This window comes from Scyliorhinus torazame, chromosome 4 (assembly GCF_047496885.1).
Source record: "Scyliorhinus torazame isolate Kashiwa2021f chromosome 4, sScyTor2.1, whole genome shotgun sequence".
Lineage (NCBI taxonomy): Eukaryota > Metazoa > Chordata > Chondrichthyes > Carcharhiniformes > Scyliorhinidae > Scyliorhinus > Scyliorhinus torazame.
This window is the reverse complement of record NC_092710.1, coordinates 358,944,556-358,962,942: the sequence shown is the minus strand read 5'-3', so window position 1 is coordinate 358,962,942 and position 18,387 is coordinate 358,944,556. Positions and strand designations below refer to the sequence as shown.

Here is an 18,387-nt window from a genome sequence, read left to right as displayed (position 1 = left end):
ACTGGCAGTGTACAGGGAGCTATCAGCACCCACAGCACACTCATAATAACTGGCAGTGTACAGGGATCTTTACAGCACCCACAGCACACTCACAATAACGGGCAGTGTACAGGGGGCTTGACACCACCCACAGCACACTCACAATAACTGGCAGTGTAGAGTCAGTTTTCCAGCACCCACAGCACACTCACAATAACTGGCAGTGTACAGGGAGCGTTCAGCACCCACAGCACACTCACAATAACTGGCAGTGTACAGGGGGCTTTAGAGCACCCACAGCACACACACAATAACTGGCAGTGTACAGGGGGCTTTACAGCACCCACGGCACACTCACAATAACTGGCAGTGTACAGGGATCTTTGCAGCATCCACAGCACACTCACAATAACTGGCAGTGTAGAGTGAGCTTTCAGCACCCACAGCACACCCACAATACCTGGCAGTGTAGAGTGAGCTTTCAGCACCCACAGCACACTCACAATAACTGGCAGTGTACAGGGAGCTTTACAGTACCCACAGCACTCTCACAATACCTGGCAGTGTAGAGTGAGCTTTCAGCACCCACAGCACACTCACAATAACTGGCAGTGTACAGGGAGCTTTACAGCACCCGCAGCACACTCACAATAACTGGCAGTGTAGAGTGAGCTTTACAGCACCCACAGCACTCTCACAATAACTGGCAGTATACAGAGGACTTTACAGCACCCACAGCACACTCACAATAACTGGCAGTGTACAGGGAGCTTTACAGTACCCACAGCACTCTCACAATACCTGGCAGTGTAGAGTCAGCTTTCAGCACCCACAGCACACTCACAATAACTGGCAGTGTAGAGTGAGCTTTCAGCACCCACAGCACACTCACAATAACTGGCAGTGTAGAGTGAGCTTTACAACACCCACAGCACACTCATAATAACTGGCAGTGTGACTGAGCTTTACAGCACCCACAGCACACTCACAATAACTGGCAGTGTACAGGGAGCTTTAAAGCACCCACAGCACACTCACAATAACTGGCAGTGTAGAGTGAGCTTTGAGCACCCACAGCACACCCAGAATACCTGGCAGTGTAGAGTGAGCTTTCAGCACCCACAGCACACTCACAATAACTGGCAGTGTGACTGAGCTTTACAGCACCCACAGCACACTCACTATAACTGGCAGTGTACAGGGAGCTTTACAGCACCCACAGCACACCCACAATAACTGGCAGTGTACAGGGAGCTTTCAGCACCCACAGCACAATCACAATAACTGGCAGTGTACAGGGAGCTATACAGCACCCACAGCACACTCACAATAACTGGCAGTGTAGAGTGAGCTTTCAGCACCCACAGCACACCCACAATACCTGGCAGTGTAGAGTGAGCTTTCAGCACCAACAGCACACTCACAATAACTGGCAGTGTGACTGAGCTTTACAGCACCCACAGCACACTCACAATAACTGGCAGTGTACAGTGAGCTTTACAGCACCCACAGCACACCCACAATAACTGGCAGTGAACAGGGAGCTTTCAGCACCCACAGCACACTCACAATAACTGGCAGTGTACAGGGAGCTTTACAGCACCCACAGCACACCCACAATACCTGGCAGTGTACAGGGAGCTTTACAGCACCCACAGCACACTCACAATAACTGGCAGTGTAGACTGAGCTTTACAGCACCCACAGCACAGCCTCAATAACTGGCAGTGTACAGGGTGCTTTACAGCACCCACAGCACACTCACAATAACTGGCAGTGTAGACTGAGCTTTACAGCACCCACAGCACACTCACAGTAACTGGCAGTGTAGACTGAGCTTTACAGCACCCACAGCACACCCACAATAACTGGCAGTGTACAGGGAGCTTTCAGCACCCACAGCACGCTCACAATAACTGGCAGTGTAGAGTGAGCATTACAGCACCCACAGCACACCCACAATAACTGGCAGTGTAGAGTGAGCTTTACAGCACCCACAGCACACCCACAATAACTGGCAGTGTACAGGGAGCTTTCAGCACCCACAGCACACTCACAATAACTGGCAGTGTACAGGGAGCTTTACAGTACCCACAGCACACTCACAATAACTGGCAGTGTACAGGGAGCTTTCAGCACCCACAGCACACTCACAATATAACTGGCAGTGTACAGGGATCTTTACAGCACCCACACCACACTCACAATAACTGGAAGTGTACACGGGGCTTTACAGCACCCACAGCACACTCACAATAACTGGCAGTGTAGACTGAGCTTTACAGCACCCACAGCGCACTCACAATAACTGGCAGTGTTCAGGGAGCTTTCAGCACCCACAGCACACTCACAATAACTGGCAGAGTACAGGGAGCTTTCAGCACCCACAGCACACCCACAATAACTGGCAGTGTAGAGTGAGCTTTCAGCACCCACAGCACACTCACAATAACTGGCAGTGTGACTGAGCTTTACAGCACCCACAGCACACTCACAATAACTGGCAGTGTACAGGGAGCTTCACAGCACCCACAGCACACCCACAATAACTGGCAGTGTACAGGGAGCTTTCAGCACCCACAGCACAATCACAATAACTGGCAGTGTACAGGGAGCTATACAGCACCCACAGCACACCCACAATAACTGGCAGTGTGACTGAGCTTTACAGCACCCACAGCACACTCACAGTAACTGGCAGTGTAGACTGAGCTTTACAGCACCCACAGCACACCCACAATAACTGGCAGTGTACAGGGAGCTTTCAGCACCCACAGCACGCTCTCAATAACTGGCAGTGTAGAGTGAGCATTACAGCACCCACAGCACACCCACAATAACTGGCAGTGTAGAGTGAGCTTTACAGCACCCACAGCACACCCACAATAACTGGCAGTGTACAGGGAGCTTTCAGCACCCACAGCACACTCACAATAACTGGCAGTGTACAGGGAGCTTTACAGTACCCACAGCACACTCACAATAACCGACAGTGTACAGGGAGCTTTCAGCACCCACAGCACACTCACAATATAACTGGCAGTGTACAGGGATCTTTACAGCACCCACACCACACTCACAATCACTGGCAGTGTACAGGGGGCTTTACAGCACCCACAGCACACTCACAATAACTGGAAGTGTACACGGGGCTTTACAGCACCCACAGCACACTCACAATAACTGGCAGTGTAGACTGAGCTTTACAGCACCCACAGCGCACTCACAATAACTGGCAGTGTACAGGGAGCTTTCAGCACCCACAGCACACTCACAATAACTGGCAGAGTACAGGGAGCTTTCAGCACCCACAGCACACTCATAATAACTGGCAGTGTACAGGGATCTTTACAGCACCCACAGCACACTCACAATAACGGGCAGTGTACAGGGGGCTTTACACCACCCACAGCACACTCACAATAACTGGCAGTGTAGAGTGAGCCTTCCAGCACCCACAGCACACTCACAATAACTGGCAGTGTACAGGGAGCGTTCAGCACCCACAGCACACTCACAATAACTGGCAGTGTACAGGGGGCTTTAGAGCACCCACAGCACACACACAATAACTGGCAGTGTACTGGGGGCTTTACAGCACCCACGGCACACTCACAATAACTGGGAGTGTACAGGGATCTTTGCAGCACCCACAGCACACTCACAATAACTGGCAGTGTACAGGGGACTTTACAGCATCCACAGCACACTCACAATAACTGGCAGTGTAGAGTGCGCTTTCAGCACCAACAGCACACCCACAATACCTGGCAGTGTAGAGTGAGCTTTCAGCACCCACAGCACACTCACAATAACTGGCAGTGTACAGGGAGCTTTACAGTACCCACAGCACTCTCACAATACCTGGCAGTGTAGAGTGAGCTTTCAGCACCCACAGCACACTCACAATAACTGGTAGTGTACAGGGAGCTTTACAGCACCCGCAGCACACTCACAATAACTGGCAGTATAGAGTGAGCTTTACAGCACCCACAGCACTCTCACAATAACTGGCAGTGTACAGGGGACTTTACAGCACCCACAGCACACTCACAATAACTGGCAGTGTACAGGGAGCTTTACATCACCCACAGCACTCTCACAATAACTGGCAGTGTAGAGTGAGCTTTACAGAACCCACAGCACACTCATAATAACTGGCAGTGTGACTGAGCTTTACAGCACCCACAGCACACTCACAATAACTGGCAGTGTACAGGGAGCTTTACAGCACCCACAGCACACTCACAATAACTGGCAGTGTAGAGTGAGCTTTGAGCACCCACAGCACACCGACAATACCTGGCAGCGTAGAGTGAGCTTTCAGCACCCACAGCACACTCACAATAACTGGCAGTGTGACTGAGCTTTACAGCACCCACAGCACACTCACAATAACTGGCAGTGTACAGGGAGCTTCACAGCACCCACAGCACACCCACAATAACTGGCAGTGTACAGGGAGCTTTCAGCACCCACAGCACAATCACAATAACTGGCAGTGTACAGGGAGCTATACAGCACCCACAGCACACTCACAATAACTGGCAGTGAACAGGGAGCGTTCAGCACCCAAAGCACACTCACAATAACTGGCAGTGTAGAGTGAGCTTTCAGCACCAACAGCACACTCACAATAACTGGCAGTGTACAGTGAGCTTTACAGCACCCACAGCACAGCCTCAATAACTGGCAGTGTACAGGGAGCTTTCAGCACCCACAGCACACTCACAATAACTGGCAGTGTACAGGGAGCTTTACAGCACCCACAGCACACCCACAATACCTGGCAGTGTACAGGGAGATTTACAGCAACCACAGCACACTCACAATAACTGGCAGTGTAGACTGAGCTTTACAGCACCCACAGCACACCCATAATAACTGGCAGTGTACAGGGAGCTTTCAGCACCCCCAGCACGCTCACAATAACTGGCAGTGTAGAGTGAGCATTACAGCACCCACAGCACACCCACAATAACTGGCAGTGTACAGTGAGCTTTACAGTACCCACAGCACACCAACAATAACTGGCAGTGTACAGGGAGCTTTCAGCACCCACAGCACACTCACAATAACTGGCAGTGTACAGGGAGCTTTACAGCACCCGCAGCACACTCACAATAACTGGCAGTGTAGAGTGAGCTTTACAGCACCCACAGCACTCTCACAATTACTGGCAGTGTACAGGGGACTTTACAGCACCCACAGCACACTCACAATAACTGGCAGTGTACAGGGAGCTTTACAGCACCCACAGCACACTCACAATACCTGGCAGTGTAGAGTCAGCTTTCAACACCCACAGCACACTCACAATAACTGGCAGTGTAGAGTGAGCTTTACAGAACCCACAGCACACTCATAATAACTGGCAGTGTGACTGAGCTTTACAGCACCCACAGCACACTCACAATAACTGGCAGTGTACAGGGAGCTTTACAGCACCCACAGCACACTCACAATAACTGGCAGTGTAGAGTGAGCTTTGAGCACCCACAGCACACCGACAATACCTGGCAGTGTAGAGTGAGCTTTCAGCACCCACAGCACACTCACAATAACTGGCAGTGTGACTGAGCTTTACAGCACCCACAGCACACTCACAATAACTGGCAGTGTACAGGGAGCTTTCAGCACCCACAGCACAATCACAATAACTGGCAGTGTACAGGGAGCTATACAGCACCCACAGCACACTCACAATAACTGGCAGTGAACAGGGAGCGTTCAGCACCCAAAGCACACTCACAATAACTGGCAGTGTAGAGTGAGCTTTCAGCACCAACAGCACACTCACAATAACTGGCAGTGTACAGTGAGCTTTACAGCACCCACAGCACAGCCTCAATAACTGGCAGTGTACAGGGAGCTTTCAGCACCCACAGCACACTCACAATAACTGGCAGTGTACAGGGAGCTTTACAGCACCCACAGCACACCCACAATACCTGGCAGTGTACAGGGAGATTTACAGCAACCACAGCACACTCACAATAACTGGCAGTGTAGACTGAGCTTTACAGCACCCACAGCACACCCATAATAACTGGCAGTGTACAGGGAGCTTTCAGCACCCCCAGCACGCTCACAATAACTGGCAGTGTAGAGTGAGCATTACAGCACCCACAGCACACCCACAATAACTGGCAGTGTACAGTGAGCTTTACAGTACCCACAGCACACCAACAATAACTGGCAGTGTACAGGGAGCTTTCAGCACCCACAGCACACTCACAATAACTGGCAGTGTACAGGGAGCTTTACAGCACCCGCAGCACACTCACAATAACTGGCAGTGTAGAGTGAGCTTTACAGCACCCACAGCACTCTCACAATTACTGGCAGTGTACAGGGGACTTTACAGCACCCACAGCACACTCACAATAACTGGCAGTGTACAGGGAGCTTTACAGCACCCACAGCACACTCACAATACCTGGCAGTGTAGAGTCAGCTTTCAACACCCACAGCACACTCACAATAACTGGCAGTGTAGAGTGAGCTTTACAGCACCCACAGAACACTCATAATAACTGGCAGTGTGACTGAGCTTTACAGCACCCACAGCACACTCACAAAAACTGGCAGTGTACAGGGAGCTTTACAGCACCCACAGCACACTCACAATAACTGGCAGTGTAGAGTGAGCTTTGAGCACCCACAGCACACCCACAATACCTGGCTGTGTAGAGTGAGCTTTCAGCACCCACAGCACACTCACAATAACTGGCAGTGTACAGGGAGCTTTACAGCACCCACAGCACACCCACAATAACTGGCAGTGTACAGGGAGCTTTCAGCACCCACAGCACAATCACAATAACTGGCAGTGTACAGGGAGCTATACAGTATCCACAGCACACTCACAATAACTGGCAGTGTAGAGTGAGCTTTCAGCACCCACAGCACACCCACAATACCTGGCAGTGTAGAGTGAGCTTTCAGCACCAACAGCACACTCACAATAACTGGCAGTGTGACTGAGCTTTACAGCACCCACAGCACACTCACAATAACTGGCAGTGTACAGTGAGCTTTACAGCACCCACAGCACACCCACAATAACTGGCAGTGTACAGGAAGCTTTCAGCACCCACAGCACACTCACAATAACTGGCAGTGTACAGGGTGCTTTACAGCACCCACAGCACACTCACAATAACTGGCAGTGCAGACTGCGCTTTACAGCACCCACAGCACACTCACAATAACTGGCAGTGTAGACTGAGCTTTACAGCAACCACAGCACACCCACAATAACTGGCAGTGTACAGGGAGCTTTCAGCACCCACAGCACACTCACAATAACTGGGAGTGTAGAGTGAGCATTACAGCACCCACAGCACACCCACAATAACTGGCAGTATAGAGTGAGCTTTACAGCACCCACAGCACACCCACAATAACTGGCAGTGTACAGGGAGCTTTCAGCACCCACAGCACACTCACAATAACTGGCAGTGTACAGGGAGCTTTACAGCACCCACAGCACACTCACAATAACTGGCAGTGTAGAGTGAGCTTTCCGCACCCACAGCACACCCACAGTACCTGGCAGTGTAGAGTGAGCTTTCAGCACCCACGGCACACTCACAATAACTGGCAGTGTAGAGTGAGCTTTACAGCACCCACAGCAAACTCACAATACCTGGCAGTGTAGAGTGAGCTTTCAGCACCCTCAGCACACACGCAATAACTGGCAGTGTACAGTGAGCTTTCAGCACCCACCGCACACCCACAATACCTGGCAGTGTAGGGTGAGCATTCAGCACCCACAGCACACTCACAATAACTGGCAGTGTGACTGGGCTTTACAGCACCCACAGCACACTCACAATAACTGGCAGTGTACAGGGAGCTTTACAGCACCCACAGCACACCCACAATAACTGGCAGTGTACAGGGAGCTTTACAGCACCCACAGCACACCCACAATAACTGGCAGTGTACAGGGAGCTTTCAGCACCCACAGCACACTCACAATAACTGGCAGTGTACAGGGAGCTTTACAGCACCCACAGCACACTCACAATTACTGGCAGTGTAGAGTGAGCTTTCAGCACCCACAGCACACTCACAATAACTGGCAGTGTACAGGGAGCTTTACAGCACCCTCAGCACACTCACAATAACTGGCAGTGTACAGTGAGCTTTCAGCACCCACGGCACACTCACAATAACTGGCAGCATAGAGTGAGCTTTACAGCACCCACAGCACACTCACAATACCTGGCAGTGTTGAGTGAGCTTTCAGCACCCACAGCACACTCACAATAACTGGCAGTGTACAGGGAGCTTTACAGCCCCCACAGCACACTCACAATAACTGGCAGTGTAGAGTGAGCTTTCAGCACCCACAGCACTCTCACAATAACTGGTAGTGTAGACTGAGCTTTACAGCACCCACAGCACACTCACAATAAATGGCAGTGTAGAGTGAGCTTTACAGCACCCACAGCACACTCATAATAACTGGCAGTGTGACTGAGCTTTACAGCACCCACAGCACACTCACAATAACTGGCAGTGTAGAGTGAGCTTTACAGCACCCACAGCACACTCACAATAACTGGCAGTGTACAGGGAGCTTTACAGCACCCACAGCACACTCACAATAGCTGGCAGTGTAGAGTGAGCTTTCAGCACCCACAGCTCACCCACAATAACTGGCAGTGTAGAGTGAGCTTTCAGCACCCACTGCACACTCACAATAACTGGCAGTGTGACTGAGCTTTACAGCACCCACAGCACACTCACAATAACTGGCAGTGTACAGGGAGCTTTCAGCACCCACAGCACACTTACAATAACTGTCAGTGTCGGGGAGCTTTCAGCACCCACAGCACACTCACAATATAACTGGCAGTGTACAGGGATCTTTACAGCACCCACACCACACTCACAATCACTGGCAGTGTACAGGGGGCTTTACAGCACCCACAGCACACTCACAATAACTGGCAGTGTACAGGGGGCTTTACAGCACCCACAGCACACTCACAATAACTGGCAGTGTAGACTGAGCTTTACAGCACCCACAGCGCACTCACAATAACTGGCAGTGTACAGGGATCTTTACAGCACCCACAGCACACTCACAATAACGGGCAGTGTACAGGGGGCTTTACACCACCCACAGCACACTCACAATAATTGGCAGTGTAGAGTGAGCTTTCCAGCACCCACAGCACACTCACAATAACTGGCAGTGTACAGGGAGCGTTCAGCACCGACAGCACACTCACAATAACTGGCATTGTACAGTGGGCTTTAGAGCTCAAACAGCACACACACAATAACTGGCAGTGTACAGGGGGCTTTACAGCACCCACAGTACACTCACAATAACTGGCAGTGTACAGGGATCTTTGCAGCACCCACAGCACACTCACAATAACTGGCAGTGTACAGGGGACTTTACAGCATCCACAGCACACTCACAATAACTGGCAGTGTAGAGTGAGCTTTCAGCACCCACAGCACACCCACAATACCTGGCAGTGTAGAGTGAGCTTTCAGCACCCACAGCACACTCACAATAACTGGCAGTGTACAGGGAGCTTTACAGCACCCACAGCACACTCACAATAACTGGCAGTGTAGAGTGAGCTTTACAGCACCCACAGCACTCTCAAAATAACTGGCAGTGTACAGGGGACTTTACAGCACCCACAGCACACTCACAATAACTGGCAGTGTACAGCGAGCTTTCAGCACCCACAGCACACTCATAATAACTGGAAGTGTACAGGGATCTTTACAGCACCCACAGCACACTCACAATAACGGGCAGTGTACAGGGGGCTTTACACCACCCACAGCACACTCACAATAACTGGCAGTGTAGAGTGAGCTTTCCAGCACCCACAGCACACTCACAATAACTGGCAGTGTACAGGGAGCGTTCAGCACCCACAGCACACTCACAATAACTGGCAGTGTACAGGGGGCTTTAGTGCACCCACAGCACACACACAATAACTGGCAGTGTACAGGGGGCTTTACAGCACCCACAGCACTCTCACAATAACTGGCAGTGTACAGGGGACTTTACAGCATCCACAGCAAACTCACAATAACTGGCAGTGTAGAGTGAGCTTTCAGCACCCACAGCACACCCACAATACCTAGCAGTGTAGAGTGAGCTTTCAGCACCCACAGCACACTCACAATAACTGGCAGTTTACAGGGAGCTTTACAGCACCCACAGCACTCTCACAATACCTGGCAGTGGAGAGTGAGCTTTCAGCACCCACAGCACACTCACAATAACTGGCAGTGTACAGGGAGCTTTACAGCACCCGCAGCACACTCACAATAACTGGCAGTGTACAGTGATCTTTGCAGCACCCACAGCACACTCACAATAACTGGCAGTGTACAGGGGACTTTACAGCATCCACAGCACACTCACAATAACTGGCAGTGTAGAGTGAGCTTTCAGCACCCACAGCACACCCACAATACATGGCAGTGTAGAGTGAGCTTTCAGCACCCACAGCACACTCACAATAACTGGCAGTGTACAGGGAGCTTTACAGCACCCACAGCACTCTCACAATACCTGGCAGTGTAGAGTGAGCATTCAGCACCCACAGCACACTCACAATAACTGGCAGTGTACATGGGAGGTTTCAGCACCCACAGCACACTCACAATATCTGGCAGTGTACAGGGAGCTTTCAGCACCCACAGCACACTCACAATAACTGGCAGCGTACAGGGGTCTTTACAGCATCCACAGCGCACTCACAATAACTGGCAGTGTACAGGGGGCTTTACAGCACCCACAGCGCACTCACAATAACTGGCAGTGTACATGGGACTTTACAGCATCCACAGCGCACTCACAATAACTGGCAGTGTACATGGGACTTTACAGCATCCACAGCACACACACAATAACTGGCAGTGTACAGGGGGCTTTACAGCACCCACAGCACACTCACAATAACTGGCAGTGTACAGGGATCTTTGCAGCACCCACAGCACACTCAATATAACTGGCAGTGTACAGGGGACTTTACAGCATCCACAGCACACTCACAATAACTGGCAGTGTAGAGTGAGCTTTCAGCACCCACAGCACACCCACAATACCTGGCAGTGTAGAGTGAGCTTTCAGCACCCACAGCACACTCACAATAACTGGCAGTGTACAGGGAGCTTTACAGCACCCACAGCACACTCACAATAACTGGCAGTGTAGACTGAGCTTTGCAGCACCCACAGCACACTCACAATAACTGGCAGTGTAGACTGAGCTTTACAGCACCCACAGCACACCCACAATAGCTGGCAGTGTAGACTGAGCTTTACAGCACCCACAGCACACTCACAATACCTGGCAGTGTAGAGTGAGCTTTCAGCACCCACAGCACACTCACAATAACTGGCAGTGTACAGGGAGCTTTCAGCACCCACAGCACACTCACAATAACTGGCCGTGTAGATTGAGCTTTGCAGCACCCACAGCACACTCACAATACCTGGCAGTGTAGAGTGTGCTTTCAGCGCCCACAGCACACCCACAATAACTGGCAGTGTACAGGGAGCTTTACAGCACCCTCAGCACACTCACAATAACTGGCAGTGTACAGTGAGCTTTCAGCACCCACGGCACACTCACAATAACTGGCAGTGTAGAGTGAGCTTTACAGCACCCACAGCACACTCACAATACCTGGCAGTGTAGAGTGAGCTTTCAGCACCCACAGCACACTCACAATAACTGGTAGTGTAGAATGAGCTTTACAGCACCCACAGCACACTCACAATAACTGGCAGTGTAGAGTGAGCTTTACAGCACCCACAGCACACTCACAATAACTGGCAGTGTGACTGAGCTTTACAGCACCCACAGCACACTCACAATAACTGGCAGTGTAGAGTGAGCTTTCAGCACCCACAGCACACTCACAATAACTGGTAGTGTAGACTGAGCTTTACAGCACCCACAGCACACTCACAATAACTGGCAGTGTAGAGTGAGCTTTCAGCATCCACAGCACACCCACAATAACTGGCAGTTTACAGGGAGCTTTACAGCACCCACAGCACACTCACAATAACTGGCAGTGTAGAGCGAGCTTTAAGCACCCACAGCACACCCACAATACCTGGGAGTGTAGAGTGAGCTTTCAGCACCCACTGCACACTCTCAATAACTGGCAGTGTGACTGAGCTTTACAGCACTCACAGCACACTCACAATAACTTGCAGTGTACAGGGAGCTTTCAGCACCCACAGCACACTAACAATAACTGGCAGTGTACAGGGGGCTTTCAGCACCCACAGCACACTCACAATATAACTGGCAGTGTACAGGGACCTTTACAGCACCCACACCACACTCACAATCACTGGCAGTGTACAGGGGGCTCTACAGCACCCACAGCACATTCACAATAACTGGCAGTGTACAGGGGGCTTTACAGCACCCATATCAAACTCACAATAACTGGCAGTGTAGACTGAGCTTTACAGCACCCACAGCGCACTCACAATAACTGGCAGTGTATACGGAGCTTTCAGCACCCACAGCACACTCACAATAACTGGCAGTGTACAGGGAGCTTTCAGCACCCACAGCACACTCACAATAACTGGCAGTGTACAGGGATCTTTACAGCACCCACAGCACACTCACAATAACTGGCAGTGTACAGAGGGCTTTACAGCACCCACAGCACACTCACAATAACTGGCAGTGTAGAGTGAGCTTTACAGCACCCACAGCAGACTCACAATAACTGGCAGTGTACAGGGAGCGTTCAGCACCCACAGCACACTCACAATTACTGGCAGTGTACAGGGGGCTTTACAGCACCCACAGCACACTCTCAATAACTGGCAGTGTACATGGGACTTTACAGCATCCACAGCACACACACAATAACTGGCATTGTACAGGGGGCTTTACAGCACCCACAGCACACTCACAATAACTGGCAGTGTACAGGGATCTTTGCAGCACCCACAGCACACTCACAATAACTGGCAGTGTACAGGGGGCTTTACAGCACCCACAGCACACTCACAATAACTGGCAGTGTAGAGTGAGCTTTCAGCGCCCACAGCACACCCACAATACCTGGCAGTGTAGAGTGAGCTTTCAGCACCCACAGCACACTCACAATAACTGGCAGTGTACAGGGAGCTTTACAGCACCCACAGCACTCTCACAATACCTGGCAGTGTAGAGTGAGCTTTCAGCACCCACAGCACACTCACAATAACTGGCAGTGTACAGGGAGCTTTACAGCACCCACAGCACACTCACAATAACTGGCAGTGTAGAGTGAGCTTTACAGCACCCACAGCACTCTCACAATAACTGGCAGTGTACAGGGGACTTTACAGCACCCACAGCACACTCACAATAACTGGCAGTGTACAGGGAGCTTTCAGCACCCACAGCACACTCACAATAACTGGCAGTGTACAGGGATCTTTACAGCACCCACAGCACACTCACAATAACTGGCAGTGCACAGAGGGCTTTACAGCACCCACAGCACACTCACAATAACTGGCAGTGTAGAGTGAGCTTTACAGCACCCACAGCAGACTCACAATAACTGGCAGTGTACAGGGAGCGTTCAGCACCCACAGCACACTCACAATTACTGGCAGTGTACAGGGGGCTTTACAGCACCCACAGCACACTCTCAATAACTGGCAGTGTACATGGGACTTTACAGCATCCACAGCACACACACAATAACTGGCAGTGTACAGGGGGCTTTACAGCACCCACAGCACACTCACAATAACTGGCAGTGTACAGGGATCTTTGCAGCACCCACAGCACACTCACAATAACTGGCAGCTTCCGGGGGCTTTACAGCACCCACAGCACGCTCACAATAACTGGCAGTGTAGAGTGAGCTTTCAGCACCCACAGCACACCCACAATACCTGGCAGTGTAGAGTGAGCTTTCAGCACCCACAGCACACTCACAATAACTGGCAGTGTACAGGGAGCTTTACAGCACCCACAGCACTCTCACAATACCTGGCATTGTAGAGTGAGCTTTCAGCACCCACAGCACACTCACAATAACTGGCAGTGTACAGGGAGCTTTACAGCACCCACAGCACACTCACAATAACTGGCAGTGTAGAGTGCGCTTTACAGCACCCACAGCACTCTCACAATAACTGGCAGTGTACAGGGGACTTTACAGCACCCACAGCACACTCACAATAACTGGCAGTGTACAGGGAGCTTTCAGCACCACAGCGCACTCACAATAACTGGCAGTGTACAGGGGACTTTACAGCATCCACAGCGCACTCACAATAACTGGCAGTGTACAGGGGGCTTTACAGCACCCACAGCACACTCACAATAACTGGCAGTGTACAGGGAGCTTTCAGCACCCACAGCACCCCCACAATAACTGGCAGTGTAGAGTGAGCTTTACAGCACCCACGGCACACTCACAATTACTGGCAGTGTACAGGGAGCTTTACAGCACCAACAGCACACTCACAATAACTGGCAGTGTAGAGTGAGCTTTACAGCACCCACAGCAGACTCACAATTACTGGCAGTGTACAGGGGGCTTTACAGCACCCACAGCACACTCTCAATAACTGGCAGTGTACATGGGACTTTACAGCATCCACAGCACACACAATAACTGGCATTGTACAGGGGGCTTTACAGCACCCACAGCACACTCACAATAACTGGCAGTGTACAGGGATCTTTGCAGCACCCACAGCACACTCACAATAACTGGCAGTGTACAGGGGGCTTTACAGCACCCACAGCACACTCACAATAACTGGCAGTGTAGAGTGAGCTTTCAGCGCCCACAGCACACCCACAATACCTGGCAGTGTAGAGTGAGCTTTCAGCACCCACAGCACACTCACAATAACTGGCAGTGTACAGGGAGCTTTACAGCACCCACAGCACTCTCACAATACCTGGCAGTGTAGAGTGAGCTTTCAGCACCCACAGCACACTCACAATAACTGGCAGTGTACAGGGAGCTTTACAGCACCCACAGCACACTCACAATAACTGGCAGTGTAGAGTGAGCTTTACAGCACCCACAGCACTCTCACAATAACTGGCAGTGTACAGGGGACTTTACAGCACCCACAGCACACTCACAATAACTGGCAGTGTACAGGGAGCTTTCAGCACCCACAGCACACTCACAATAACTGGCAGTGTACAGGGATCTTTACAGCACCCACAGCACACTCACAATAACTGGCAGTGCACAGAGGGCTTTACAGCACCCACAGCACACTCACAATAACTGGCAGTGTAGAGTGAGCTTTACAGCACCCACAGCAGACTCACAATAACTGGCAGTGTACAGGGAGCGTTCAGCACCCACAGCACACTCACAATTACTGGCAGTGTACAGGGGGCTTTACAGCACCCACAGCACACTCTCAATAACTGGCAGTGTACATGGGACTTTACAGCATCCACAGCACACACACAATAACTGGCAGTGTACAGGGGGCTTTACAGCACCCACAGCACACTCACAATAACTGGCAGTGTACAGGGATCTTTGCAGCACCCACAGCACACTCACAATAACTGGCAGCTTCCGGGGGCTTTACAGCACCCACAGCACACTCACAATAACTGGCAGTGTAGAGTGAGCTTTCAGCACCCACAGCACACCCACAATACCTGGCAGTGTAGAGTGAGCTTTCAGCACCCACAGCACACTCACAATAACTGGCAGTGTACAGGGAGCTTTACAGCACCCACAGCACTCTCACAATACCTGGCATTGTAGAGTGAGCTTTCAGCACCCACAGCACACTCACAATAACTGGCAGTGTACAGGGAGCTTTACAGCACCCACAGCACACTCACAATAACTGGCAGTGTAGAGTGCGCTTTACAGCACCCACAGCACTCTCACAATAACTGGCAGTGTACAGGGGACTTTACAGCACCCACAGCACACTCACAATAACTGGCAGTGTACAGGGAGCTTTCAGCATCCACAGCGCACTCACAATAACTGGCAGTGTACAGGGGACTTTACAGCATCCACAGCGCACTCACAATAACTGGCAGTGTACAGGGGGCTTTACAGCACCCACAGCACACTCACAATAACTGGCAGTGTACAGGGAGCTTTCAGCACCCACAGCACCCCCACAATAACTGGCAGTGTAGAGTGAGCTTTACAGCACCCACGGCACACTCACAATTACTGGCAGTGTACAGGGAGCTTTACAGCACCAACAGCACACTCACAATAACTGGCAGTGTAGAGTGAGCTTTACAGCACCCACAGCAGACTCACAATTACTGGCAGTGTACAGGGAGCTTTCAGCACCAACAGCACACTCACAATAACTGGCAGTGTAGATCAGAGATCAGACTTCACTTCCAAAAACCTTTCTCCAAAAGCCCCATCTCTCTAACATCTCCCTCACCCAAAAGTGGATGAGGAGTCTGGGGGAGGGAGTGTCGATAGTCTGCGTCACATTGAGGGCAAAAAGGAGCAGGTGTTGGGCATCTTAAAAAGCATTAAAGTAGATAAGTCCCCAGGGCCTAATGGATTCTACCCCAGAATACTGAGGGAGGCAAGGGAGGAAATTGCTGGGGCCTTGACAGTATCTTTGCATCCTCATTGGCCACAGGTGACGTTCCAGAGGACTGGAGAGGAGCCAATGTTGTTCCATTGTTCAAGAAGGGCAGCAGGGATAATCCAGGAAATTATAGGCCGGTGAGCCTTAGGGGGAAAAAAATCCTTTTTAAAACACACTCCAACCCCAGGTTTTTAACCCTTAAATTTCACAATAGTTAGAATCCAATATTCTTAAAGTCTTCCAGTGGACAGGGATATTTTAGAGCCTAGTTTGGTCTGGTCTGGTCTGGCGTGGTCTGGTCTGGCCTAGTCTGGGCTGACCTGGTCTGGTCTGGCCTGGCCTGGTATGACCTGACCTGGCCTGACCTGGCCTGGCCTGGCCTGGCCTGGCCTGACCTGACCTGGCCTGGCCTGGCCTGACCTGACCTGGCCTGGCCTGGCCTGGCCTGGCCTGGCCTGGCCTGGCCTGGCTTGGCATGGTCTGGCATGGTCTGGTCTGGCCTAGTCTGGTCTGACCTGGCCTGGTCTGGTCTGGTTTGGCGTGGTCTGGCGTGGTCTGGTCTGGCCTAGTCTGGGCTGACCTGGTCTGGTCTGGCCTGGCCTGGTATGACCTGGCCTGGCCTGGTCTGGTCTGACCTGGCCTGGCCTGGCCTGGTCTGACCTGGCCTGACCTTGTCTGGTCTGGTCTGGCCTGGCCTGTTCTGGTCTGGCCTGGCCTGTTCTGGTCTTGTCTGGCGTGGTCTGGTCTGGTCTTGTCTGGTGTGATCTGGCGTGGCGTGGCCTGGCCTGGCCTGGTCTGGTCTGGTTTGGCCTGGTCTGGCCTGGTTTGGCCTGGTCAGGTCTGGCCTGGCCTGGTCTGGTCTGGTCTGGTTTGGCCTGGTTTGACCTGGTCGGGTCTGGCCTGGCCTAGTCTGGTCTGGTCTGGTTTGGCCTGGTCGGGTCTGGCCTGGCCTGGTCTGGTCTGGTCTGGTTTGGCCTGGTTTGGCCTGGTCAGGTCTGGCCTGGCCTGGTCTGGTCTGGTTTGGCCTGGTCTGGCCTGGTTTGGCCTGGTCGGGTCTGGCCTGGCCTGGTCTGGTTTGGCCTGGTTTGGCCTGGTCTGGTCTGGTCTGGTTTGGCCTGGTCGGGTCTGGCCTGGCCTAGTCTGGTCTGGTCTGGCCTGGCCTGGTCTGGTCTGGTTTGGCCTGGTTTGGCCTGGTCGGGTCTGGCCTGGCCTAGTCTGGTCTGGTCTGGCCTGGCCTGGTCTGGTCAGGTCTGGTTTGGTCTGGTCTGGTCTGGTTTGGCCTGGTTTGGCCTGGTCGGGTCTGGTTTGGCCTGGTTGGGTCTGGTCTGGTGTGGTCTGGCCTGGTTTGGCCTGGTTTGGCCTGGTCAGGAATGGCCTGGTCTTCAGTGCTGCACATTTCAATGATTCTATCGAGATTGCTAAACATCTATAAAATTGAGAAATATCTTGATGGCAGTCATGAGGAAATCATTTCCATTTATGGTTGAATTCAGAATGATGACGATACGAATACAGCATCATCACTAATGGAACAAACCCGGGGTTTGGGAGAATTTCTGTTGCTCGGAGAATGTGGAACTAGCTGCTACGTGAGAATAATTTTGAGCTAGTTTGTGATCACCGTTCTTGGGCTTTGATTAATCAACAGGCTGGGTGTTTCGTTCTCGTACTATGCAATCAGCTTCTCAATCGGTGGGTTCGGCCTGGACATGTACTTAACACAATTCATCTTTGGGGCCATTGAGGTGCCAGCGAAGTTGATCAGCTATGTGCTCCTGGACCGTGTGGGCCGAAGGCGATGCCAAGGCTGGTACCTCA

General features: G+C 51.6%; 1 protein-coding gene across 1 annotated transcript in view; it reads left to right on the top strand.

Moving 5' to 3' along the window:
- LOC140411217 (solute carrier family 22 member 7-like) overlaps positions 1-18,387 on the top strand; it is a 594,055-nt gene that overhangs the window by 437,177 nt on the left and 138,491 nt on the right. Inside the window, exon 7 of the mRNA XM_072500322.1 lies at positions 18,218-18,387. This exon is cut by the window's right edge and continues 45 nt beyond it. Within this exon, the coding sequence (XP_072356423.1) occupies positions 18,218-18,387 (170 nt within the window). The remainder of the gene's footprint in view (positions 1-18,217) is intronic.